The sequence below is a fragment of the Scatophagus argus genome, chromosome 5 (genome assembly GCF_020382885.2).
Source record: "Scatophagus argus isolate fScaArg1 chromosome 5, fScaArg1.pri, whole genome shotgun sequence".
Classification (NCBI taxonomy): Eukaryota; Metazoa; Chordata; class Actinopteri; family Scatophagidae; genus Scatophagus; species Scatophagus argus.
Genome location: NC_058497.1, coordinates 4,925,658 through 4,952,753, shown reverse-complemented (window position 1 = coordinate 4,952,753; position 27,096 = coordinate 4,925,658). Strand labels below are relative to the sequence as shown.

Sequence of the window (27,096 nt, the reverse complement as noted above, 5' to 3'; positions counted from 1 at the left end):
CATCCGAGAGGTTGCTAAACAAAAGTCAGTTTGTTGCAGTAGCAAGGGCCAGCAGGGGTATTAATACACACCAATGCAGATGTCTGAGCATTTACAGCCATCCGTGAGAAAGCCTGTTGTGTTCAGTGTCAAATCTAATGTCTGGTGATCCCCATTTGACCGGGCCTATTTTGGTTGGAGGGTTCACATGAGCGCCTTCAAAAGTACATATTTGTCTCTTAGTGCATTTGTGTTCCTCTATAGAGTGAATCACAGTCGCTCGCTCTATTTTTCCACAAGTTGTGGCAAAAATAAATACAAAGACTCCATTTAGTAATTACCATCAGCTGAATAAAGAATGAAAAAAAACAGCTGCTATTTTCAGAGCTTTTATTTTATTATAAATAGTAGTGATAATGCGCTTGTACACATGACATTATGTCATATCGCTTTGTCCATTAATACAAAAAATATATCAAAACAATGAAAGGATTGGTTCATTCTAACACAGAAAGAAGTACAAAACACGAGTGCTTCTGCAGGCACTCTGTTAGTCTGAGCCGCGGTCTGATAGATTAATTGTTGTCGCTCGCTTGTACATTGTGGGACGTTGTACAGTGATGCTGTTGACACACTGTTATGTGACAATAAATATGTCTGGAATGTGTTACAGATCTAATCAATATTTCCTGTGTATGCAAAATGGAAACAAAAAAGCAACACAATAAACTAAAATACAGTTTTGGCTTTGTCATTCCTGGTGATTTTCTGTTTACATTGGCTTTCCCTCGAGTCCTTACAAATCTGGTACTATTACAGTAATATTAACAATGTTTCAATGGATTCAAAAGCCGTCAAAGGCATACGTCTTGTTCCTTTGCAAAATCCCAAACCAGATCCAGAGAATGAATTCAAAGTGTACCGTCAGACTTTAAGAGGCACGTTTGATTTTTTGATTCTATATAATGGTTGAGGTTGACAGATACATGATATTGCACTTCTGGTCAGCTGGGAGAATGGCTGTCTTTAGTCTAAACTCTCTCTCGGTCTTTCGGTTTCTCAAGTGTCTCTCGTCGTGACTTGTGACCTGGTGGCTTTTTCTCGCCAGGAGAGGATCTTTAAAGGGATTTTTAACCCTGTGATCGATCTTGCCTATCCCCCCCACCCCCTTTAAAGCCACTTCTCCACCGCCCTGCTCTACTGCTCTCTCATCTGTCACTTTCCCTAAAGTCACCCCCTGACCTCCTCCAAGTTCCTCTTTAAAACTACAAAAGGCCTCACCGTCCAAAACATCAATGAGACAGAAGGAGTAAGACAGAAAGGGGAGAGAAGAGAGGGGGAGAAACAGAGGGGGATGGGGGGAGGAGAAATGTTTGAATGAACTCTCTCTGCAGTACAGCTGTGGTGTACATTAGAGTTTCTGATACAATAAAACCCACAGAATCGTTTGCTCACGTTTGTTTTCTCTGTCTCTGGAATTTCTCTCCATGTGTGGGATGCACAGATCTCAAATAAATGCAATAAAATCAACAAAGCCCTTTTCTTTTCCCCTTTCAGCAGATACAACTTGGGGATTAATTTGGAGATACATGGAATTTCATATGTACTCATGTGGCCCTAAAAAAATGTAAACATGCTTCTTCAAGCATCAGCTCAAAGGCTGGTATTCTGTGACGATGGATCTGGGTTTGCTGTCCTCACGAAGACGCCGCAGGCAGAGGCCACAGATGGTGTTTGGTCACTGGATTGCAGAAAGCGTCTCTACACAACACTGTAGATGGTCAAAACTTCACTGAGCTGACCATACTAAGAGCTGACATCTCTGTTGGTCGTCTACAATACTGATGCAGCAGTGTTCGGTCACTCACAGTTTTTGGTCAGATATTCCATTGTATGGTCCCTTCTTTTTTTCTGTTCTTTTCTCCACCAAGAATGAATAACATAATGTCCTGCAGTAGAGAATATGTCCTGGTAAGTGGAAACAAAGTTTTGGTCCAGATATTAAAAGATTTCCATCGCTGTACACACAAATATCCCTCTGTGTAGTCTGAAGCTCATAATCAGGTGATCTCAGGCCTCAGATAAGGAAGGGCACCTGTAAAAAAAAAGGATGAAACAGTTAAATTATTACCAGTGAAAAAAGATTTAGAATAAATAAAGTGGAAAGATGATAAAAGAGATATATGGCCACAATAAATTTTGGGCATCTGTTTCAGTGCACCATTCCACTAACATATGGCTATTGTTAGCATAGCATGTGCTAACAGTGGGTTGGGGTGTAAGGTCAACAGAGGGAGTTGGGAGAGCACAAGTGTGAGGATGCCTCAGATAAATACAACTTATGGATTTCACATACTCAGAATTACAGGGAAAATGGAAACTGTAACAATCTTACATCCATAGTGTGATGTCTGATATAAAAGTTTTTTTAAAAAAAATAAATTAATAAAAATACTGAAATCAAGCTGTTAAACAAATCTCCAAAAAAAAAAAAAAAAAAAAACTTCGATAATTTTTATTTCAATGCACTGATTAGCCTCTATACTCCGTTGGTTCCCGACCCTACAATTATTTATGTAAAAATAATAATAAAAAAACAACAACAACTGCAAAAACTACCAACAATGTGACATTTATATACCCCAGCATAAAAACACTTTGTTAAAAGTCTTTTAAAATTATGTAAGTACATGTGCTTCACTTATTAATATTTTCACCAAAAGTAAAAGCACTAATATATAGAGAATGGACCTTTTCAGAATAATAGACATATTATCACTGGATTGCAGTTATTGATGCATTATTGAGACAAGGCTGTTGTGAGTGGAGCTAATTTGTGCTACTTTATTGAGCACTGTGTTGCATAATGCATAATCCAGCATTATAATTTATTAGTTAAAATGTATTAATTTATTGAATTATATTTAGGCAGCACAGTGGTGCGCTGGTTAGCATTAGCTGTCGCCACAGTAGTTCCAGGTTCGAATCTCAGTCTGGGCCCTTCTGTGCTGAGTTTTCCTGCATGGGTTTTCTCTGGGAACTTAAGTACAGTGTGTGAGTGAATGTACTTAGTTCAATTACGATCAAAGTTATCTCATGATAGTTTCCAAACAGAGCAGATCAAGATCATACTTGTCAATATAGTCTTTAACATACAGAGACCCAACGTTCCCCAATGAGCAAGCACATGGTGACAGTGGAGAGGAAAGACTGCCTCACATAGAGGTACAGAGAAAATAAAATAGACTGAGTGGGGATTATGGAGAAGTAGTGCTGTGTAAGTACAGTCACCAACCTCAGATACAAAGGAGATGAAAATCTGCTTAACCAGGTTTTACAACTTGAGTCTGGAGACCCAAAACACATATGTGCATTTTCTGTACTAGACATATGAAATGGGTCATTGCTCCATGTCATGGTTATGTGCAATTAGGAGAAGTCATGAACCATTAATGTGATTTTGGAGCGGTTAAAGATGGCTCCAGGTCATGACAAGCTATCATTTAAAAAAAAAAACGCACGAATCTTTGCTCTTGCTCATCATAGAAAGTGATGTGTTTGATGTTTCCAAGTTCTCAAAGAGTAGGTAGTGCAAACTTCAACTAGCATTGTGACTAACCAGGCAGGGACTTTGTCAGCAGAAGATCCAAAGATAAAGACTCTATGGTATTGGTTGGGCAGGTAGGATCCACAACGTGCTGGGCAAAAACACCACCACACTGCCTGCTTAGCAACTGAGATATTACCTAAATAAAAACAAACAAGTGTTTCACGGATCACCACTGTAGTTTCCGTGAGGCAGTCCACTGAGAGCTACGTGTTGTCAAAATGTGCAGCGCTGTGGCCTAGTCTCTTACACTGGAACGTGGAGCAGACCCATTCAACGCTGCTTCCCCAGCTGACCTCAGTCCTAGCACCTGTTTCTAATAGCCGCCCTGCCAGAGGCTATTAGGATCCGTCCACCCCCAGAAAGGACCTTTCCTCTACAGCTCCAAATCCAACCGCACACCAGCTATCCAGTCGCACTGATTAATCACATCAAGATGGGCTGCTCGGGCTCGTAATGCTATGGAGGTGTATGTGAGTGTGTGTGCTGTCCTGGTGGCTGCCTTTCAGCTTGAGTGCGCGTGTACAAGTACCGTGCCACATGCTTGAGGTTTTTCATGTGCGTCGTCCCAATTCTTTATTCTGTTCACTTTGAGATATTTGACCGAGATATTTCATTAGACATTTGCAGCTCTCGGATATTAAGTCAGATATTCATTTGATACCTCACAGGGCTACATGCAGTCAGTCTCGTTGGACCGTAGCCACGCTCTTTGAAGGGCCTGGTTGTCTCGGGGTTGCCACAAGGTCAGTGGATGAACCTGATTGGTCAACCCCCTGTAGACCAAAATTGGAAACGGCGGCCGCTGTAATCACACTGTGACAGAAAACGACGCTGCCTATCAAAATTCAACGCAGATTTGTTTGAAGTTGATTTTAACCCTTAAAGTAACAGTAATGTGAAGTGAAAAGAGCCTCTCGCTGCTGGATAGGCAGGTATTCTGTGAGAGCAAATGGTCTGAGGAGGGCTACACTTTACCCTGATGGCAGCTGACTCTCCAGTGCACCTAACCACAGATTTCAGCATGAGTGCTGGGCTGGTCGCTTCATAGATGGAGTCAGATCTGCACAATTAACCCCGACACTTGAGACTGCATGACTTGACCTAAATAAAATGTTAGCCGTTTTGTACTGCACAACCTGTGTGTTGACTGCTGCATGCATAACTGTGTTTTGTTTTTTTTTATGTGTTTTTTTTTTTTTTCATTTCTGGTTTCATAGCGAGGAATTTGAGGTTACAAGTTATGTGTCTTAAACCACCAGTCTACCAGAATGCCCGCTAATCATACACTGTATCGGCTGACTTGGTTCAGATGTTTTCATTTTAAGACTGAAAATAAGTGAAAGGCCACCATAAAACCAGTCAGCAGCTTGCACTGGAAAACTGGACAAAGAATTGCTTATGGTTACACATTAAAAAAACAACACATTGGGTTTGTTGTTTTGTGGTCACAAAAAAACAAACCTAATGTATTTTAAAAAAATATAATTTTTTTCAATTTTGTCATATTTATTGCAGAATGACTCTCAAATTTATACAGTTTCTAAATCCATCTTCCTCTGTTTCTGCTCCTCTGTTTCTGCTCCTAACCCAGAAGTAGCGTAAGTTTGTTCAAACAAATCTTGCATGAACTATCATAATGGGAAAAAAAACAGTGAGACCAGATAAAATCTTGATTTATCTGACCTCAGTTTCAATCCCCTAAAATTCAGACTGTAAATCTACTCTGACAGAAATACTTTATCCATACATGACACTAATCAGCCCTTTGATATCTGTACGATTCAAGTCTTCGTGTAAGGACAAGGATACCCGACAACAAGCTTTTTATCAACTGCTCTCTAAAGCTCCTCATAGTTTTTATGTAACAAATGGGCAAATGTGTTAGCAAACACTATTATTATTACAGATGGTATTTGTTTGAATTTGTTCATGCAGTCCTGGGTGTGGAAGTAAAAGGTGAGAATAAAAAGGTGAAATCTATTGACCTTACTTTGTCCGTACTGGCCGTACTGGTAGGACGCCACATGGTCGACGGTGTAGCCCGATGAGCTGTAGGAGGGGGTGCAGTAGGACTGGGAGCTGGGCAGGGAGGGCAGAGCCGACATGGAGGGGACACTGGTGAGTCCCTCCAGGCCCTTGATGTGATCCATGCGCTGGCTGCAGCTGGCCGCCATACCTGCAGGGGGCTCAAGGCCACCAGTCAGAGGGGAGATGGCGTAGTCGCTTTGGGGCTGATGTGGCACACCACCAGGGTTGAGCAGACCCATCACCTGATTAGAAGAAAAGAAATAAGCAGAAAGAACTGAACGTTAAGGTTTTGGAGTGTATTTTGGATTCTGTCAGAGCACTGTGAATGCCTCCTTCGGTGGTAGAATTTGTTGTATTTTGCAGTACCTTCAGTCTGTTTGCTCATGCAAACATCATCGGTGGAATTACGAAAAACAAGCTAAATTTCACACTTCAATTTTCAATTTTTTTAAATTACAGGAATTGTTCAAATTCCTTGCAGACAATAAAAGCGACATATTTTTTACAAATCATGTGGTGTGATCACATGTGGAAGACGTGTTTTCTGTTGTATGTTTAGTTTCAGACATGGATTTGTAATTCATTAAATATCTCTTACTTTTAGCATACAAGCACAGGAGTGTGTGTAATATGTATTTACAAAAAGACCGAGACAAATATACACACTCAGACGCACGCAGGAAATCCCCATGTCGCGGACATCAAAAGGCTCCCAGCAAGCCCATCCCAGACAGAGATAGCACCAGAAAGGAAGAATTAAGCAATTTGTCTCAGATCCACGGCTCCACTTATTCTAAAATTCCTTTTTGACACTGCTCCAAAAACCCATGGCACACGATAACAACTTATCTCTGAGAGAGATATGCCGACAAAGATAACACAAAGGAAAGGTCTGTGTGAGCTCAGCTCTGTTCACCCTCAGAATAGATTTGCAGTTTGAGAAATGTGTTTGCTCTTGACCTGGTCTTTATTAGCGACCAGATAATCAAATTTGGGGGAATATTCCTTGGCCAGAAAAGGACGGAAAAGAGCCGTGGGGCAAAGTGTTTCAACTGGTTTCAAAACAGACTTGATGCCACGATCTGCCCCCTCCCCTCCACCAACGCTTGCTAGATTTACCTGTCCATCATCAAAGTGCTCAGTAAACCGTTAATAAGAGACTGAGACTGGCTTTATCACTTATGTAAGTAACTCTAACTGAACCTGCTACCTCTAAATGTATCATATCCCACCTCTTTCTCAACAGAGCAGAGACCTCAAGGCTCCTCCGCTTGTCCTAATAAGAAGCAGGTACACTATTCTATGGGTCCTCTTGGCCCTCTAAGTGACATATTATTCTACATCCACACACACACATGGTCCTGCTTAAATCATTTCCCAAGTAGGGGAGGTGAATGGAGGAGTCCATGTTGATTTGGAGAGGGGAGTTGTGTTTCCTCTCAGGCCCAGTAACATTTTCCTAAAAAATTAACCTGTGCTTGGAGGGTTTGGTTTGAATAAAGTAAGGATACACTTTGGCTTAAATAAACCACGTGGAACATGGATATATACTTCGATGGATTTTAGTTTTGTAACTTTTGTGCTTGTGCTGTTGTCTTTATCTTTTTAACCAAACTCCTATCCATCATCCCTCCCTCTCCCTCCCTCACAACACGGCTGCTGACTGGCTCTGGTTTTGTATCGGAAAGCTGCCGTTGCCAGCGGCCTAAATCAGAGTGTCCAGGAGTTTGCGGGGAAGAATGTCAGGATGGAGGGAAACATCTGAGACAGGACATTCCTTCCCCGCTGTACGAAACATATACAAATAAATGAAAACCTTTGCTTTCGCATGGAAGAATGCTGAAGCAAACATTTTAAGAATGCAATCACAAAAAGCTTCCCTAGAGGCTATAGTGTAGCATGGAGTGTGTAGCAGTATTTGTGCACATATATGTGACTGTGAGGATGCTGTGTCTGTCTGTCTATCTGCATGATATTGTTTGCAAAGGAGAGTTTGTTCATATTTTATACAAGCAGTACCATATCTCTGTATGTCTGAAAGCATGTATTAAACTGAGTGTCAAGGTAAAGGCTTAAGGGCAGATTATTGCCCCAAACCCAACAAAATGGAAAAAAAAATTAATCCCTCCAATTCTCTGAATTGTTGTAGTATTTAAAACAATAAAAAAAATGCACTAATCAATCTTCCGATCTAAGCAGAAGGTTGAAAAGTTGACTTAGCCATGCTGCTCAAGCATGTCGTGTAATATTTGTGTAAAAGATGTTGCAAAATCCTTAACAGATCCTCAAAATGTCATGCAGTTGATCAATTATCTACACCGTGTGTGTGTGTGTGTGTGTGTGTATATATGTATCCACATAATTATGTGGACCTGAGAGCACGTGTGTATTGGTGTAAGTGTCTTCACATTGCTGTGGCCTGTTCTCTGAGGAGTCAGACTGCGCCAGGCTGAAATCTCATTTTCTGCCTGTTAGGGCCTCTAACTCCTCTGTCTCCTCTGCTGTACCCTCTGTCTAGGTGTAGAGACCTTGGGACTTCATGCCTGGATAATTGGCTGTAATTGTCTTTTCACTTCTAATTTGTCACACATTCAGTTGTCCTGTGTCCTTCCAGAGTCATCTTACTTTTCTCCTCCAACAGTGAGTGACCCATCCTGCAGTACTGCAGAGGAGTATGAGTGTAGAGCGTACAGTTTATGGCGTATAGAAGACAAGTGGATGAATCAGGGCATTTATGTGTTCCACAGCAGAGCAGAGTGAAATATTACTTGAAAAGAGTGTTTGACTTTTTAAAGCTCTTGAAGTAGTGTGTCTGACAGGGTAAATCATATGTCTCTTGACCGCGTTCAACTCTTTGAAATCATGTTCAAATTGAATTCTGCCCAGCAGCTCTGGTGTGGTACGTTGAAGGTATTATTCATGCAAGTAAAACTATCTTAAGTCTCTGAAGGCTTGACGGGGTCAAACACGCAAGTTTGTTTGTTTGCTGTTAATACACTGTAAAAGACACAAACTTGTCAGTTGAAATACCTGTGTTTAAGAATGAAGAAATTTAGGATTGTTTCTATGAAATCATTTCCTCTTCAATGTTATCGATGCATGTGGAGTTATCTCATCTCACTAGCAGCGCAGCCTGCCGTTTTGTTATTTATTCAATTGTTTAATTGACTGAGCTGCATGTCTGACTTTGAGCAGCTCAAATACACACGTTTCAGGATGTATTCTCACCTGTGGAGAGAGCCCGTTCCCTATGGCTGGGTTCATGGGATTGGCTGGTCCTCCGGGGCTCACAAAGCTATCTGAATAGCCTGAGAAGGAGTGGCGTCCAGAGGCGAGGCAGTATGGAGAGCCTCCTTCCCCCTGCCCTCCACCACCGGAGGACTGGTGGCCCGAGGAGGGAGGGAGTGGCTGGGGCCGATGCAGCGTGCTGGGGGGCTCCGACACTACAGAAGGCATCGCAGAAAAAGTTCAACCACTTTAAATGTCAGTTAAAAGCTGCAGAACCTAACAACTTAGCTACTGGCATCACTGAAAGTGCAACTGAAACTTATTGCTATACCGAATTTTCACTTTGGCAGGGCTGCTGGACCCAAGATCAGAAATTAAATATACATTAATACTATGAATAAAATGTTAATTATCTAAAGTAAGGCTAGTAGCCTCAAGATGAAAACACCATGAGACAGATGAATGTTTTGTAGCATTTTTAGAATTTTAGAATGGTTATATCTCTTCTGCACTACCAAACGAAAAATGTGATATCATCAATATAAAAACAAAAAAAAACTTTCTTTCATCCCACCACCCAAAAAGGTTTATCTGTATCAGTAACAATCATATGCTCATATAATTATTACTAGTGAATAATGATCTGCCACTGAGGTTTCTCCAGCTGTCAATCACTCTGTCTCATCTGTTACCTTGTGCTATAGATGAGGGAGGGTAGGTGCTCTCAGAGAGCTGGTAGGGGGGGATGCTGGACATGGCTGAAGAAGGGAAACCCCCTGGGATCAGGTGATTAAATGCCATCAGTTGGTTGGCTCCTGCTTGCTTCCTCCACCTCGCCCGCCTGTTGCTGAACCAAACCTAGAAGGACAAAGATGATGACATTCGATCAAAGCATGTGCTATGTGTTTTTTAGACTAAAGTTATATTCTTTTGCATTATCAGACAGTTTTATCCGTAAAAGGGTAATTAAAGAAACTGTAGCTATTGAGAACAACTAACATAAGACATTACAATTGTTTGAAAGGTAGCCACATTAACCACCACTCTCCATACACACATTTTCACACACAAAAATAAGCACTTTGCTCCCAGTTCAATCAGATTGTGAAGACAATGTGAGAAAAAATGTTGAGTGTGTATGTATGTATGTGTGTGTGTGTGTAGGTGTGTGTGTTTGTGTGGAGGGGGTGGGTATCGTGGCTGGGGTGTGTTAGTGACATGCCGTGTCCATATGGACGAGACTCATGCTGGGCCTGCTCACACTTCCCATATGGAGCCTATGGAGGAGAATTCCAGATCAGAAATACGAAAATCCAGATTGGGCCCCTGGGAGCAAGGATGAAAAGTGTGTCTGTGTCTGTGTGTGTGTTTGTGCTATTGTATGGAGCACACAGGGATCAGCAATTATTAGAAAGCTAAAAAAACACTGCGTTTATATGTCCTAATATATGTGTGAGTGAGTGAGATGGTCATAGAAAGGACAGGTCATCAAGTGCATGTTGATGTGTTAGGTCAGACAGAAGTGAGTGTGTGAGCAGAGTGTCTCTTATAAACATTTTTATGTTTTAACTTCTGTTAAAGGATTTCATGCTTCCAGGGAGGGCAAAATTTACAAGCCTTAAGCTTATGAAATCCATCGTATGAATTCCTGCGTTTAACAGGCTAAATTCTGCTTCCATCTCTCTCCTCGGTTCATAAAAAGCTGACACTTGTACAAATTGACAGTGGGTATACAGCATGTTTATGTGCCATATCCGTACCTGAACCCTGGCCTCGGTGAGTTTGGCCCTCTGAGCGAGTTCCTCCCTGGTGTAGATGTCTGGGTAGTGAGTCCTTTCGAAGGCCCTCTCCAGCTCCTCCAGCTGCTCTGCTGTGAAGGTGGTCCGACTGCGCCGCTGTTTCCTCTTAAGCGGCAGATCAGGCTCTGACTCCACGTCCGAGCCCTCATCTGAGTGACTCGCTGTTCAAATGCAGAAAAATAACAAAACGGTCAGGATAGGTTTTTCTCCCAATATCAGATGTTTAATCAGGCAAAAGAAATTATTTCAGTTTGCCCCCGGTGACCCACCCAGATACACATTCAGCTTCACAGCAGCTGTAAAACTCTTTTAGTGACCACCTGACCTTTGAAACTTTGTTGGAGAGCAAACATGCTGATGTTATAGACCAACACCTCAAGGTGCTTTAAGTGTGGGACTGTAACATCACTATTCATCAGAACAACAAAATGTCAACTGATTTGCTTCTTGCTGTTTTCACTTGTTAAAGTTTTCATGAGCACTTAAAGAGGATGGCTGTTTTCTGTTTTTTTTGTTTGTTTTTTGTTTTTTTTGGGGGGGGGGGGGTTGTGGCCAAACAGACCTCCATTCAGAAGGAATATTCTGAGCCTAAGTAATAATCCCACTAGACAAGATTCCCAGAGCACCACAGGGGGACCGGTGGACTAAAAGCCACACAAAAGACTAATTTGGATCTAGGGGCCATTCTTTCAGTGTGCGTGTGTTTCTGTGTGCGTATGCGTGTATCTGGGGATAGTGGCCTGCATGGCCAGGAGTGGTTTCCTGGATGAAGGACAAACTGATGAGTCTACGTATCCACCCTCTTGGTCTCTTTGCAAGTATGAACACATTTCAGATCTCCTTAACAGCTATGTATGTGCAATCAGATATCTTAGTGAGTATGGGGATCGAAATGAAGCAGAAAAATGTGTTCAGTGCCAGTTTAGAATGATACACAGAAAATGTCACAACTCAGATCAATTTTGAAGTCTCTAGAGGCCAAGTAATTATAAAGGTTGGTGTCAAGCTGATAACATTCTGACCTAAGATCACTGACCCATGATGGGACTGCTGTTGTGTCACTCTCTCTCTCCTTCACACACACACACACACACACACACACACACACAATAAACCTTCAAGGTGAAAGGTAATTAAAACTAATGAGTTGAAATGATACTGAATTTAATCATCTAATCAATTAGCCACAATTTTTATTCTAAAAAAAAGATGAATCGTTTATCATGAAAATGCCCAAAAAATTTCAAAGGTCCAAGGTGACATCTTCAAACAGCTTGTTTTTTCTGATCAAACTGAAGAGCTCTCAGAGAACTCAGCAAAACCTCACACTTGAGAAGCTGCACACACAGAATATTTTGCTTTGTAAATGACATCATGGCATTTTATCAAAATCAGTCAATTAATGATTAGTGAATCTTTCATCATCTTTCAGTACTAACTGAATCAACATCGTTAAAAAAAATTATTTTTGACTTGTCATAAAGTGTGAACTTCAGCCTGACTGAGCTGCCGTGATATTATGGGTCCTGACAGCTTTTGTATTTCTACTTTTCATCTCTGTCTCAGATCAGTATTAATTCTATTGTGAACTATGTTCTATAAGCCAGCAGCTTGGGTTTTAACGCACTACTTCAAACACTCCATTGGCTCCCTTCTAAGTTCACCGAGGCCAATGCGCCCACTTTTTGTGTTACACTTAATTAATTCCCCCTCAGCATAGGGGAAGTTTTGTGTGCAACACTGTATTAGTTCCCCCTCAGAAGCAACAATAAAATACAAGAGAATCCAAATAGCTCAGGGCCCCTCATGTGAAACTGATCCTCTCTCCCCTTTTGGCGATTTTCTCCTTGCAGCACCAATAGCAGTGGGAGTCAACTTAACATGCATTAGGAGCAAATTGGTAAAGAAACATTCAAGCATGAGGGAGGCAATAAGTAAAATATTTTCAAAGGAGCAGTGAGAGAAATAGAGACATTGCCTTAAGCCTCGGCTGAATATATTTTTGCACCCAAAAATTGCAATCTCTTTATCAAGCTGTGTGTGACTTAATCATTTTAATAGGAGTGATAGACTACAGCATTAAGGGTGTGCATCTCCTCAACTTGGTGCAAAATGGGCACTGTGTTACAAGTTTCTATCAACTATTTTGCAATTTTTTTTTCTTTAACATGGTGACAAACACCTTTTCCAATTTTAAAATGAACTCACGGACATTTTATGTGACTAGGAGGGGGTTACAGGACTCATGCTGTAGATGGTGGGGAAGGAATTTGGGGTGTGGAGTGTGGGGCTCTAGAGTTTTGGACAGGATGGCTGAAAAACAAGAGATGAGGCCTTTTGTAGCCTCCCCCTCGAGTTCCTGCATGGAGGAGGGCCACTAGGAATGCTTTTTCACTCCCCCCCGACTTTAGCAGCCTGCACGTTCCTCAGCATTTCACAGGGATTTGGGCCCTGGGAAAGCTGAGGCGGCCGGGAAAATCCTTAATCACTTTGGAATTACCTATCAGTTATGACTGCTACCGGGGTTTCGAGAACTTTTCAAAAGAAGCGACAGAGTGGCACCTCTGAAGTCTCCAGAGCCTAGTTGTGATACAGTCAGATCCTTTACAGAGGGCTCAAGCGGGTTCATTTGTTTGGCTTCATTTCATCGGATTGCTACTTCAATCGATACGAAGATGCAACAAGATAAGACGATGGATGACATGATAACACTGTCTGTGGGGACGCTGATTTAGTGCAACATAACAGTGTAAAGCCAGCAACTGTACCGCACTGAACATCATGCAGTGGACAGGTAGAACACTGTGTGATAAAACCAGAATGTTTAAAAAACTATGGAGAAAACATCAGACTTGCACATTTTTCACTTCAAACATTTGCAAACCCTTAACTCGCCCAAACAAACACTCTTTGCGCTGCAGCCCGGCACCCTCCTTAAACAAGCACTACACTCTCCTCCCTCTCTTGCAGCCTCTCTTTGTCTCCCTTCTCCCCATCTCTCTCTTTTCCACCCATATTTCTCTCTGTGACTCTCGGGTTCTTTGTTGCTCTACAGAGCTGAGGTCTTTGCCGGCGATTTCCACGCTCCATCTGTGGAATCCGTCATGGCTCCCTCGGCCCTTCACAGCAGAGGGCTGTCACCTGCCCCACGGGGGAGCTGAAGGGGGGGACATAAAGAGGCTTCGCAGAGGGCTTGGGGGGTGGGGGGTGGGGGGGGGACCACAGCCAGGGGCATTCTAGCCCTTCCCCCCAAAAACTACCCCCTTCTTCCAGAGGGAACTGTAAGAGCACCTGAGGGGGTGAGAAGGGCAGAGGAGAGGGGCAACAGGGACTGTTGCAGCCGATGTAAATGTACCCATGGGGATAGTCTGTCTGGGCATCTGTGTTGGTTTTTGTTGTTATTGTTGGTAGTGGCATGGTACATTCATTACGTGGACACTAGTTGAGGCAGTTTAAGGAAAGTATATGCCTCCCAGTGATTTCCCCCATTTTCTCCCTATACTTTACTCCCTTTAATGATTAAAATCCTTTCTTTTCTGCACCATTATAGCTCCAAATGATATATACTACAAGACTAAATATCAAAAACCCACCAACATGTGTGTTCGTGCCTTGTCCAGCATAATTCAAAATGAATGGTTAAAGGGTGAAATTTGTGTTTTCTTTATTTGTCATGAAATCATTTTCCACAATGATGCTGTGTCCTGTCCAGTGTAAAGTTCCAGCGGAAACTGACTTCAATTGCATCCATGTTTATATAAAATCTGGGTGAAAATCAGTTAAACTGACAGTATATGACAGTGATTATATGGTAGAAAATAACAAAAACAAAAAAAATCTTAATTATATGAAATACAATATAAATATGAAAAGGATCCAGAATCTTTAAATTTTGAATTCACTAATTAGGGAATTATGTGTTTTCAGTATAACAATTTGTTTCAAATGCCATATAATCCAACAAAATCGGTCACAACCTGTTTGCTTTTTTGTGTGTTTGCTGAAGAATTTGCAAAATAAAAACCTAAAAGAAATCTGTCCTTCTGCTCCATGCATCACATTCAGCACCAACCACAAATTTTAAAATATAATGTAATGCAAATGAAACTGGCAGGTGATGAAGATTCATGGGGTAGCACGTGAGGCAGAGAGGGTGTTTCTTTTGGTGGCAAACTTGTGCCAAGACAGAGGGCAGCCACCCAATCACCCCTGAAGCTCACTACTCCCCACAGCTTGGCTCAGGAGCTCGAAAACACACACACTCACTGCTGCGCTCCAAGCACATGACCTTGTACACACATGTCCAAAGCACTGGGCTCCCCCTGATTCTACATGCATTTTAAGGCTACGTTAATCGAGCTTGTCAGCCCTGAGGCGTCTCCACTTTCATTACTAGTACTCCCCCTTGGTCACATGTCTGTGGTCAAGCGCCAATAAACACACACACATACATACACACACACAACACTTTACAAAAACGATCATTATAATAATGAAATACAGCAGCATCACAATATGTATATACAGCTAAAGAGTGAGAAGAGTAGATGGGGAGAGAAGAGGCTGAAACCTTGCCTCTGCTCCCCGGATCTTTTCCAACCTTGTAAACCTGTGGTTTCAGAGTGCCCTGTTTGCCGTCATCACCTCGCTATCCCCAAGATCTTATCACATCAATTTGGCACCGTCAAATAGCCTTAGCCAATCAAATTATCCACTCTAACCGTCATATCGCTTCCTGCCCATATACATATGCTATATCTTAAAACGCTGTATTTATAGCCCCTGTAAACACTTCACTTCTCTCTGTATACTTTTGCTCCACCTCAGCCTAAAGGGGGGTGGGGTGGGGGTACTGGCTCTTGTCAGTTTCATCGAAATATGAGAAAATGTGAACCTTAAAAGGGTAAAATTATCGGAGTAGGAGAAGGCAAAGCAGCCTCGGCGAGACTGCCCAGGAGCCGAGGAGCATTAAGCCGCAAAATAAGAGAGGAGCAGTTGGAGGGGGTGGGTGGATGGGGTTAGAGGAGAAAAGAAAACTGTTTAATTTAACCAAACTGAAACCCTGAGAGGCACACAGGGCATGGGACTCCAAGCCAAAACAACCTCTCCGGAGCCAAGAAAGCCCAAAATGGATCCCACCATGCAACGCCATCCCAGGGCAGAGAAAAACGAGGAGGAGAAGGAGGAGGAGAATAGAGGATTTAGCTGAAACAGACTGTTGGAAGGACTTTGGCATTGCTGATTTTTTTCAGGAGGGGTGGGGGGGCAGTCGGATGGGGACACAAAGGCTTAAATATGTCCACTGAGACATGAGACAGTACGCATTGAGCATGCATGCATGTGTGAGTGGGAGACAGATAGAGAGGGAGTGAAAGGGGATGTGTCAAACTTGGATTTTGGGACTTGGGGGAATTGACTGACCATATGTGGACTATTTACACCCCTCTTCGGACATCATAGTAACTCTTCTGGGGCTTTGGTTAATAGTGAGGGTAAACTGAGCCTCTCCACCTACCCCTCCCGCAAAACACAAAACAAAAGGCAGAGGAGACAAACGCAGCATTTATTTGGGCGGGCCCGCCATGCTGCTCCTATTCAGGAGCCAGGGGACTAAGTGACTAGCCGACTGCATTAAACAGTATATAGAAGTCAAGACAGGCAGATGCTGGGCCGGATAATGGCTTTACTGACAGCTTATGGACCCATCTGTGACTCTTTCTGCTGGGTTAAGAAAAAGATGGTGTGTCAGCCTGTGTGTGTGTGTGTGTGTGTGTCTGTGTGTGTGTGTGTGTGTGTGTGTGTGTGTGTATATATATGTACAGCTCACTTGATTTGCTAAAGAGGAGTTTAAACCTTCACAGCTGCCCAGTAAATGAGAGCGTGCCAGAGCCCACTCTGTGTGCGTGTGGATGGGACTGAGATTACTAAAAACATGTGAGCAATGATGTTATCAATCACAACCTTGTTATACTACAAAAAAATCACATGACAAAGGGTATGAAGGAGCCTGATACTTCCAGAAAAGAATTATGGAAGTTGTTGAGGATGTGGAGGGGTATGAGGAAACAGTTACCTGTCACTTGTAGCTAAATGTGTTTCTAACCTTGTTTCCTGTGTAGCAGTGGGGGAGAGTGACCCTCCGCTCCCCAGTGACCCTGCAGTTCTTCTCCGTCTTTTAACTCTGACTATGACTCATAACTCCAGTCAGTGGGGATGTGGTTGAAGTCTGACAAGAAGGTGAGCTCTTAGTGGGTTAGCTGTCATTCTCAGTTTTCGCCGTTGACAAAGAAGATGTTTGACAGTTTCATCTCTGTTAATTCTGTTGTCAGGCTACATCTTCTGGCTACAGATGCTATTAATCTTCCTTATGAACAAATACACAGATTTTTCAAAATACATAAATAGAAATATATAAGCCTATCAGCAACAACACAAAGAGAGACCAGAAGAAGCACACACAACTGTAGCTGCATGCAGTCCCATCCACAGAACCGCCTAAGCTGCTGAAAAGGTCCAGTGAAAAGGCCCTCCCCAGATCTGCCTCAGTCATATCAACCCATGTGCATGCTCTCTCTCTCTCTCTCTCTCTCTCCTACATAAACACACAGAGAGCATCTCCACTGTTACTAACAACATTCCCTTTCTTACAGGTGGTGGTGCCTCCTTCACTGACATTATCCTGGCTGGTAACATTACAACTTGGCTATCACCTATTCAGCCTGGTTGGGAGGCAACTGAGTTGGTCAGCTAACAAATTTGGTCATTTCATTAATATTTGGGCTCAAAGCTCTTGCCAGCTCACACTTTTTCTTCTCCTCTCTTTTCCTGTTGTGCAATTTCATTTCTTAAGTTCAATGCAAAAATGCAAGTTCTTATACACAAACAAAATAGCAGTAAGGTGCTGTATAATACTGCATTCATGTTATATGGGCAAGGCTAGATCTGAGTTTCCTACTTTTCACCTCAATGTTCAGATGGTAAATATTACTAAGGAACTCCTGGTTTGGCAGTATATCCTTATTTGAACAAGGAAATACCAGTAATCAAGCTCTACAGAGTGCTACATTCATTCTAAATAACAAAAAACAGAATTCATTATTTTTATCAAACCCTGCATTTTTTTAGCTTAAGCCTCCAGTTTGGGGGGGGTGCACATGGGTTATTACAAAAGATACTCCCACATGGCATGACTACAACATAAACACACATTTTAAGCCTCTTTTTCGACCCGACACAAAAGCTTCAGGGCTAATTAGTTAACAAAGCGCTGAATGAAAGTCAGGCTTCGTCAGTCAGGTGATTGACAGCTGCCTGTCCCCTATCAGCAGCATAGATGGTGCATTCACTAGCCTCTGCAAACTTTGACACTCAACCCTAACCCCAGCACACACACACATACACACATACACACACACACACACACACACACATACACGTAGATACACATTAAAAACAACCATGCTCACAAACACACAGACAGATGCATGAGAGGAAAACACACACATTCTTCCTAACTTTCACAGAAACACACACAAACATACTAATGCACATTAAAAAACACCCCCCACCCCCCGCTTCCCCCCAGCTGTTGTGCCTATAGTGCATACTTGCAGCAGATAAAGAGGGGCCTTATTCTAAAGCAAGCCATTCTACTTGACCTTCGCTGGGCCTTTTCACTCTTTCACTCCCTTCAAACCGTCTTTGGGGCTCACTCACTCTCAGCTCAATGTGGCTAGTCCATCACGGGTGAAGGCTGGGGCGCTACAGCGGGTCTTGAAGGGGGAATACCCCATATACCCCCTGCCCTCTCCCCCTTAGACACACATGCACGTACACACACACACACGAATAAGCCCCCTCCCTCTCCAAAATCACCCTGACTTCAAAGTTGGTGTGCATTCATTAATTGCCCTTTGAATTGATATCAGAGGGTCACAATAAGAGTGTGAAAGGAAAAGGAGGCTTTAATGAAGCATAGAGCAGCCATTCATTTGCAGATAACTATGTTTTCATGCTTGAATACTCATCATGCATGGGCTTATTAGAAAAAACTCACGAGAGAGGGAGGAGTGCAGGACGGGCAGAGAGGGACAGAGAGACGGAGAGAGCCCGAGGGTAGAGGAGAGTGATTTGGTGCTCGCCACTTGGCCCTCGTGCCCCCTTTTGCCCTCATGCCCAGGGACTCACTGACTGACACATTCATTCTTTTAATGGACAGACAGAGCCCTCTTCACCAGACACTTGGCTCAGGCTAGTAATGGCCAATAGCTATTATAAGATCTTATTGGTTCTGTCTCTGTCAGATTTGATGAGATGGAACCAGAAACTGGCAACTCATCAGGGCTACACCAACGATTATTGTCATCAACAATTAACCCGCTGATTATTCTTCTAAAAGAATCCTATTAAGAAGCCCTGGGTGTTGTCATCTGTTTTTATTTGTCCTACCACAAGTCCAAAAGTTATTAACAGATAAAAGCACCAAATTCTCACACTGGAGGAGCTAAAACCAGATAAGTGAGCGCACTTTGTTTAGCTTCAAACATGACCTGAATGAATAATCTATTTAAAAACAACTCCTGTTATTTTTCTGTTGATTAATTAATTAATTAACCGATTGATGGTTTTAGCATTACAACTTACTGAATTTGTTCAGATGAAAATCTTAGTATTTTAAATAGTTATTTTGCTTGTTGAAAAACATGTTTTTATTATCTATTGTTAAGTTTGCCATATATCAAAGCACTGTAAGTGAGAAAACAAGGAAAACTGTGCAACTGAGCATACTGATTGTTTGTTTAATATCAAAATTATAGATTTCACCTAAAAGAAATAAAAATAGAAAAATGTTTTTATCTACTTCACAGTATGAGTATACACTGGTTTTATTGTTATGAACTATTTTATTAACTCCAAACAGCCAGTGTACTAAAATGTGAAAAGTCTCTCTGCTCAAGTACTATCATAACACTACTCACATACTCACACTTCACCTTGTGTGCTCTCAATTCATTCTCTGCTTCCACCTCTGCTGTCTCCCCTCTTCCCATCATTCATCTTCCCTCAGTCCTTTCCTTCTCCTCTCCTCCATCCTGGCACCGATCCAGTATGTGCCCACATATCACATTTGCAGCACGCCATCCTTCACCCCGAGTGGCAGAGAAACCCAAGTTCTTCATTCACTCGCATTATTTACACAAACAAAGTCCTACTCCGTTTCTGTGACAAAGCCAGCTAAATCTTTATGGCTCTTTCATGTATTGTCTGCTCAAGGTTCCCTTTTGTCCCCCAGCCATTGGCCTGGGCCATGGATACAATGAGCCCGGGGGAATGGAGGCAGATTGAAGGAATGCGCCTCAATAAACCTAATTATGACATGATGACTGCGCTCACCATGGTAGGGGTTTTTCAAAGATCCCGGGCTTATTCAATTAGCCCTTTCCAGGATCCCCTTTCACCAAATAAAGTTATCCCTTTGACTGTTTGCATTGCAGAGTGGAATGTGTGTGTGTCTGTGTATGCGTGTGTGCGAACACACGGCTGGCCTAAATGGAAATGTATCGGCCCTCAACAAGGCTCCTCTGTATTATCTGGCTAATTTCACCTAACGAAGTAAGGTCTCTAAAAGATACACTGTGAAAATGTGAAGCAGGAGGAGGGAGGAGGCGGGGACAGCGTGACTGTTTTAATCATTAACTTTGTCTCCAGGGTTAATTACTATGACGCTAGGAGTTTGGTACAGCCCAGCAACAGGCCTGGAGGGCCAGTGTTACTGCCAAATATATCTAAAGCTTTGACAGAAAATGGAGAGGGTGTGGGGATTTTTGGGTATGAATTTCGTTCCTTATTGCAAAGGCATTTTGAAAAAAAAATGTCAAAAGATAAACCTTCAGATTACATTTTGATTATTATTACTCCATATTTAATTAATTGAGCAAAACTGTTAACCCTACAACTAAACACTAATGCTATAATTCTAGATCATTAAAGAAAATAACTACTAATCAGAAAAACAGCCAACAGGAAATTGAAAAATAGCTTAAGGTTTTGGTTTGTATGTTCTGTTATTCAAATGCTAAGGTATAAAGGTTATTGTGTTATTTTAATGCTGATAATATAAATTAACTCAAGATTTCTTGTATTGAAAAGTTACAACAAATATGTTTTGCTCCAAAGCAGGCAGTGTCATAAGTCTAAAAATAAAGGTGATCATCAACTTGATAAAATGTAAGTAAAATTTAAAAACAGGCTTTGCCACTAATCAAATGTAGTCACTGCAATCCATTTTTAGGCTTGGTCTTTTGAAATTGTCACAAAACATACTGATAGCCAAACAGCAAATGGTTCATAAAAAACTTAATTAGAAACTTTATGGAAGAGGACTGACTTTCCTTTGTGCGGTCCAGAGGATGCAGCCCAGATGAGAAACGAGCTGCGCGCCGCAGGCTGAGAGACACACAGTGAAAGAGTAGGAAACAGAGGGAGAGGGGCGGTGTTGCTCTCCAGATGAAAGTGAGATGAAATAAAAGAGTCGATTTAATCTGCTTGAAGAGATTTGAGGAGCAAGTGGTGAAGAGGGGGGAGGAGCGGGGGGGTGCTGAGTTTTCGGAGTTGTGCGCCTCTGCTGCGCACGGACGGGTGGCCGGGGCCCCCATTGTGAAGCTGCGCTCCGGGCCAGACCGGGGCTCTCCGGGGAGAACATTGGTCCCCATTCACCAAAAACACTCTTTAATACACTCCCTCCGTCATTAAATGTGACATAGCACAACATCGACATCATTTAGAGGACATTATTAATGTTCGTGGGGGCAAGGCCGGGACTCATCAAAGAATCAATAATAGATCATGTGTTTTCAGGCTGCACTCGTCTCTGTATAATAAGCACCATCCTTCAAGGCGGGGAAGGCCACTTTGTTTTGTTGACCAATTACAGTCTGGATATTATGACACACACACATGCACGCACACACACACAGCAATAGGCTTCAAAACAAGAAAAAGCTACTGGATCCGATAATGTTATCTTTTCTGTTTTAAAGCGCTGAGATTTACAGATGCCACAGGACAAAGACGAAGTTATTCAAAGACGTCCTAAACACCAAATAAACTCTGCAAAATGTACGTATAAGTTAGTTAAAATCCCCCGCGAGGGTCTATAGTTTCTATGGGTGACTTAAAACGTTTTCTGCTTTCTTTTCCTCTCTGACACGCATGCAGTAGTGTTCTCGGGAGAGATGCTCCGTTATCAGCGCACACGCCTGTGGCTTCCCATGTTTCGTTACTTTAAAAACGCCATATATTAAATCGAGGGGGAGCGTTTCGTGCGTATTTGTGCGCGCACACGTACACAACCGCGAGCACGCAGGCTTTGGGGGCACGAACGCATCCTTGGGCAATACGTGAGTGGATTTCAGAGGCCTCAATTGTCGCTCTGAATGGCAGTCGGCTTCTTTAGCCGACCCCAAAAAGGAAACATTTTGTAGGTGAAAACGGCCATTTTCTCTCGGTGAACGGGGCCCTCTAAACTGTGCCGGAGCCTCCCTGAATAATTCATCCTTCATTGCGGCCTCATAGTGTGTTTTGTCGGGCTTTTCTGTGGAGAAGCTCTCCTCTCCCTTTCTTTTTCTCCGCCTGAATTATAAACAGGTTGCCTTCTTCTTTAGCAGTGGCCAAAGCTGTTTCCAAGCTGGCCTTTTGTCCGCGCGCAGCCCAAGCGTGAGCCTCAAATAGACTCTTGCGCCTTTGTCTCCCAAGTTCATCCCTGAGCGTCCCGTTGTGCGCGCGAGGCGTGTCTTTGTGAGGAGTTGGAAACCGTTGAGCAAATGTTTGATCAACTCATCTGGGGGACATTTTGTCTCCTCAGACTAGAGTCCTTTATCTGTCCTCCCCTACTTTACTGATGCGGAGACGACGAAAGTGCTCACGGGGAAGTGGTGGGCTGTTTTAACTGTTTTAAAGAGTTGAAAAAGAAAGGAACACGTGTTTGAACAGCTCATTTTGGGGACCGTTCAGTGTCTGGTGCTAGAAGTGGTGGACTGATAGCTCAGCTTAACGTTGAAAGGTGGAATATTTAATTGGCATTTCTAAATTTTAGTTACGCCAGCTTTAAATTTAAGACTGAGAATGAACTGTCACATCTATCACTTGTGGCGCTTGTCCTCGGGATTAGCATAACCCAAACTGAAAAGTGGGCTATAATTATATTTTCCAGAGTGAAAATAAAAATATTTCAGCTTGTAGTAAAGTAAGTAATAACAAACACATTTCAAGCATGGTTTGGTTTCTACTAAGAAACACACTCACCAGCTAGATGACTGTTGCATTTCTTTCTTTCTTTCGTTTTTTTTTTTCAAGAGAAGACGTCACAATTAGGGAGGTTGTAACAGTTTAGAAAAGTGCCAGATTTAACAAGTGGCAACGCGTGACGAATTTCCACTCTAATGATGTAAACAAAGAGTAAAGGCATAACTTTCGAAATAGGCTAATTAGACCTAATGTAACTATGGAGCAATGCGCCAAGAACCGCTCTCAAATCTCCAATTTGGCTACCGTCTGTAAATCTGCAATGAGGGAAATTAAGAAAAAAATGTTTCATTCCTTGGCCTGCAACACATCCGATGCCACTTTATGGTCTACAGTTTTCACACGAAAATAAATGAAATAAGCTTGGATTTTGTAATATGTTCGTCTTTGAACGGGTCTTTTTTAACAAGAAGCGTATGTTTTCTTTAATAGGAATACATTTAGTAAAAGATCAGTCTATTCGGTCACGTTTAAAGGCACTAGAAAATAACTAAAACAGCTTAAAGTTAACTTTACATAATATCTAAGTCATCTAAATCATTTCCATTTAATAAATATGGCCTTTCCATTAAATGTAGCTTGTACATATGGTCACTTTTTATAGCGGACGCTGCCGTTTGAAACACTAATAAAAACTGATTTGTTACATTAAATGTAAGTCAGACTACAAACAAACAGCCTGCCAAGCGACGGGCGTGAACTACGAGCCCATGATTTATTAAGGCATGACACTTAAATACAGTGCGGGAGTTTATAACGCTGTGTGATTCACTGATCCACAAGAAACAGTTTTTGAAATATGCGCACCCAAATAGGCAGACTTGCTGCAACATTGTCATTCATCCACACTGCTTTTAAACTACCCCTGAACACACACACACACACACACACACACACACTGCACACTCTGTTTCCCGCACAGAGCCATCACCTGCTGTTTGATTTACGGTACGGCCTCATGGGAAAATCATTAGCCGGAGAGTATAGGGTCGATAAAGAATTCCTAACAAAGGACGACACGCACTCTCCACCCCCATCCAACAACTTTACAGCACGCTAAAACTTCCCATGGAGGCTCATACGACTAAATAAAACCATTCTCCTTTCCACCCTGCTCAAAAGCAATCAACAGGTTGGAGGTTGAACAGAAAAGGCCAGTGTTTGACAGATTTCTTGAGGAGGCTGCCCTGCAAAATAGGATTGTGTTCCTCTATAATTTAATTAACCGGGAACTATCCCGATTAGAGAATATGTGAATGGATAGCCTGTTATGTTTTCACTTTCACTGGCCTATACTAATATTTACCAAAGTAGCTACAGTTTAAATATACACTTTAACATTTGAATATTAAATTGAAAATCTTCCCATGTGGCCTCACTGAGATTGTATCTGACCAAACAGGACTCCAGTGGGCTCTAATGTGTGTGGGGTCACTGATATGAAAAAGATAACCACAGCTAAAGTTACGTGCCAGCTATTTTCTTCCCCATCAGCCATAATAACTGCAGCAGCTCACTCACATCTGTCTCCTAAGATCCCTTCAATGCTGTGTTTGGCCCTCCGCTCGTTGTCCTCCAACTCTTTCTTCTCGATTTCATCTTCATCCTCCTCTTCATCGCCTTTTCCCCCGAACTTACTCCGCATGATGCGACTGATGGAGCTCACTGTAAAAGTTCGTTCAGAAATGGAAATGAAAGAAAGAACAACAGATAAAAAAAAGTCATAAATGTAAAAAATCACAAGGCATTAACTGGAAGTACATTAAAATAGGTAAATTACAGACTATTTATTAAATAAGAGTATTAAGATTGTCAAAATCCTGTAAAAATAAAAACAAAAAAACAACTGAAAGGGGCGATAGATTTGTCACATGTGTTTACTGGGCAAAGGTTTTCAAATTTTTCATAAAAACAAACGGGTTGAGGTTGAAGCAAAATTTAGCTAAGAAGTCTAAAGTCCAGATGTGGAATAATAATAACAATAAGAATAATAATAGTGAGTGAATTCATTCATTTCTGCCCTTTTTTACCTGAAGGAACGTTGTTGCGGTCACATATCCCATCCTTCAGTAATTTATCCCGAATCTCCCAGCTAAACATACCCGGGTTTTCCCGCTTGTATTCTTCTATTCTCTTCTCTACGTCTGGCGTCGTTCCCTGCTTCAAAGGTCAGAAGAGTCGCAGTGTTTATTCACTTTATTGTGTCCCTTGGGGCACAATGCATACATGGTTTGGTTATAACAAAAATGATCTACTTCATATTTTTTGTCAAGTATTACGCATCCAATGCACGACTTTATATCAGCATGATTTATATATTCTACATTTCTACGAGTGTTGGTGCAGGAGCCATCTGCTCTGTCTGGTCCATACCTTTGGTTTGCTGCCACCGATGGCCCCGGGTCTGATGGAGCCCGTCTCCTGGTACCGGCACAGGATTTTGGACACGCAGCCGTGGGAGACCCGGAGCTGTCGGGAGATGACGCACGGCCTGATGCCGTGGTGGGCCATCTCCACGATTTTATGTCGAATGTGGTTAGGCAAAGGTCTGCCATTTATGAAAACTCCTCCGAGCTGGTTCACTCGGCCCTGACCCAGCGGGGTAGACACTATTTAATCAAAATATGAGAGGAACTTGTCACCGATTTGATCGACTGCAAGACGTTACAGGCTACACAACATCATGAAGAGGAGTGAAGCTTTAACTGATCTCAAAAGCAACCAAATACACTACAGGATTTTATAATTAAAGGCTCCAAAACTGCTGACAATAAATGTTAGTATCTTACAGCTACAAAGTTGCACAATTGTTAGACTGAAACAAATACAAACTATAGATGTCAAGATCCTCATTAATTCATAAAGCCTGCAAAGAAATTTGCTAAAAGCTGCTAAAATTATACTTAAGAATGCGAGCATAAAAGTAAGCTAGCAAAGTAGTAAAATAAGATGACAAAGTAGCGAGAAAAACAATGAATATATTGTAAAACACATACCAGTCAAGAAACATGTATGCTTAAACTATTATGTCCTGTAACTGTACAAACTTTGTGTTTCTAAGCCGAGGTCGGGACAGGACTCAGTGAAAGGTCTATGGCTACATAAAAGCATCTTTGACTTTTGACTGACTAGCGCTTAAAGCCAAATATCTCCCGTCAACATCCAAGGTTGTAAGCAATTCCTTTAGGCGACATTGTGATATTTTACCTTCCAAAGGGAAACCACTGCGGGGGTAGTTCTGAGCCAGCGTGGGTCGCATCATCCTGGGTATTGACCCCGCCAACGCAGTCATACCCTCCACCACCCCAGTGACTACGGATACCTCCTCCTAACGGGCTGCCTGTTGCTCCAACACCGAATGTGCCGCGAGAACGAGTCGTTGAAATCGTCTTTACGCACGTGAGGAAGCTTCCAGGAAGGTTAGCCTCGGTTAGCCTCGGTTAGGGTTAGCCTCACCCGAGCTATGGGTAAGCACCAATGTCCCGACACAGCTACAACCCTCTGAGGAGTCAAATGTGACGACAAAAAAAAGAAGAAAATCAGATTTTTTTTTTTTTGATGGTTAATAAAAGTTAGTTTATCAGTTTCTCCGATTTTATTCGCCAGTGCTGAAGCTCTTGGAAATGTAGTTGCCAAAGCGGTGCAGCTTAGGACGAAAATAATGTCGTTGTTGTTTGTTGACACCGGTTCAAAGTGAGAGTAGACCGTCAAAAGTAGAGGAGCTCCTCTCTCTCCCCGTCAGCGCTCCCGGTTATGATTGGTGGAGAGGGTACACCCGGTACGGAGCGGGGCGCGGGGATTGGCTGAGGCTGAAAACTTTCGTCCTATCAGAGACGTTGTCACACTGCTGCTCGGACAGGACAGTGCAGCCAGTTCACAAAATCCAAACCGATAGCAGAGTCACTGCATGTGCTTAACCACCAGAAACTCGAAAAAAAATGTACTTATGTGTTGAGTGACCTGTGGCGAAAGTGGAGCAACAGAGATGATTGACGAGGTATAATTATTTGGTCAACACTGGAAATTTTTATTAGGTCACCAAACTATTTGATCAGGCGTACACTTCTCCTGATGCGAGCCCTTTTCTGTAAATGAACTGTCTATTAACATAATCCAATATTAAAATAAAAAGGGATATAGTTAATACAT

At 42.3% G+C, this 27,096-nt stretch overlaps 1 protein-coding gene across 4 annotated transcripts; it reads right to left on the bottom strand.

The window, feature by feature from the left end:
• Positions 1 to 26,663, bottom strand: pax3b (paired box 3b). 4 transcript variants are annotated; one of them, XM_046390168.1, is made up of 9 exons: positions 26,155 to 26,663; positions 25,321 to 25,556; positions 24,978 to 25,107; positions 24,469 to 24,612; positions 10,606 to 10,805; positions 9,538 to 9,703; positions 8,846 to 9,060; positions 5,575 to 5,859; positions 1 to 2,074 (listed from the first exon to the last, which is right to left on the bottom strand). In XM_046390168.1, the coding sequence occupies exons 1-9, from the start codon at positions 26,237 to 26,239 to the stop codon at positions 2,057 to 2,059; spliced, it is 1,479 nt and encodes a 492-aa protein (XP_046246124.1). In that variant the 5' UTR covers positions 26,240 to 26,663; the 3' UTR covers positions 1 to 2,056. The 4 variants fall into 4 exon arrangements, with proteins under 4 accessions (XP_046246124.1, XP_046246122.1, XP_046246126.1 ...); XM_046390166.1 differs by having other exon boundaries at positions 5,580 to 5,859; XM_046390170.1 differs by having other exon boundaries at positions 25,050 to 25,107.
• Positions 26,664 to 27,096: the final 433 nt, after the last annotated feature.

What these genes read in the sequence shown, in the direction of transcription:
- pax3b (XM_046390166.1), bottom strand. Translation starts at nt 26,239, where the DNA reads ATGACTGCGTTGGCGGGGTCAATACCCAGGATGATGCGACCCACGCTG. An exon ending in CCGCAACAACGTTCCTTCAG is followed by an intron (nt 24,613 to 24,977) that starts GTAAAAAAGGGC and finishes GAACTTTTACAG; the next exon opens with TGAGCTCCATCAGTCGCATC. An exon ending in GTACGGCCAGTACGGACAAA is followed by an intron (nt 2,075 to 5,579) that starts GTAAGGTCAATA and finishes TTTTTTTTACAG; the next exon opens with GTGCCCTTCCTTATCTGAGG.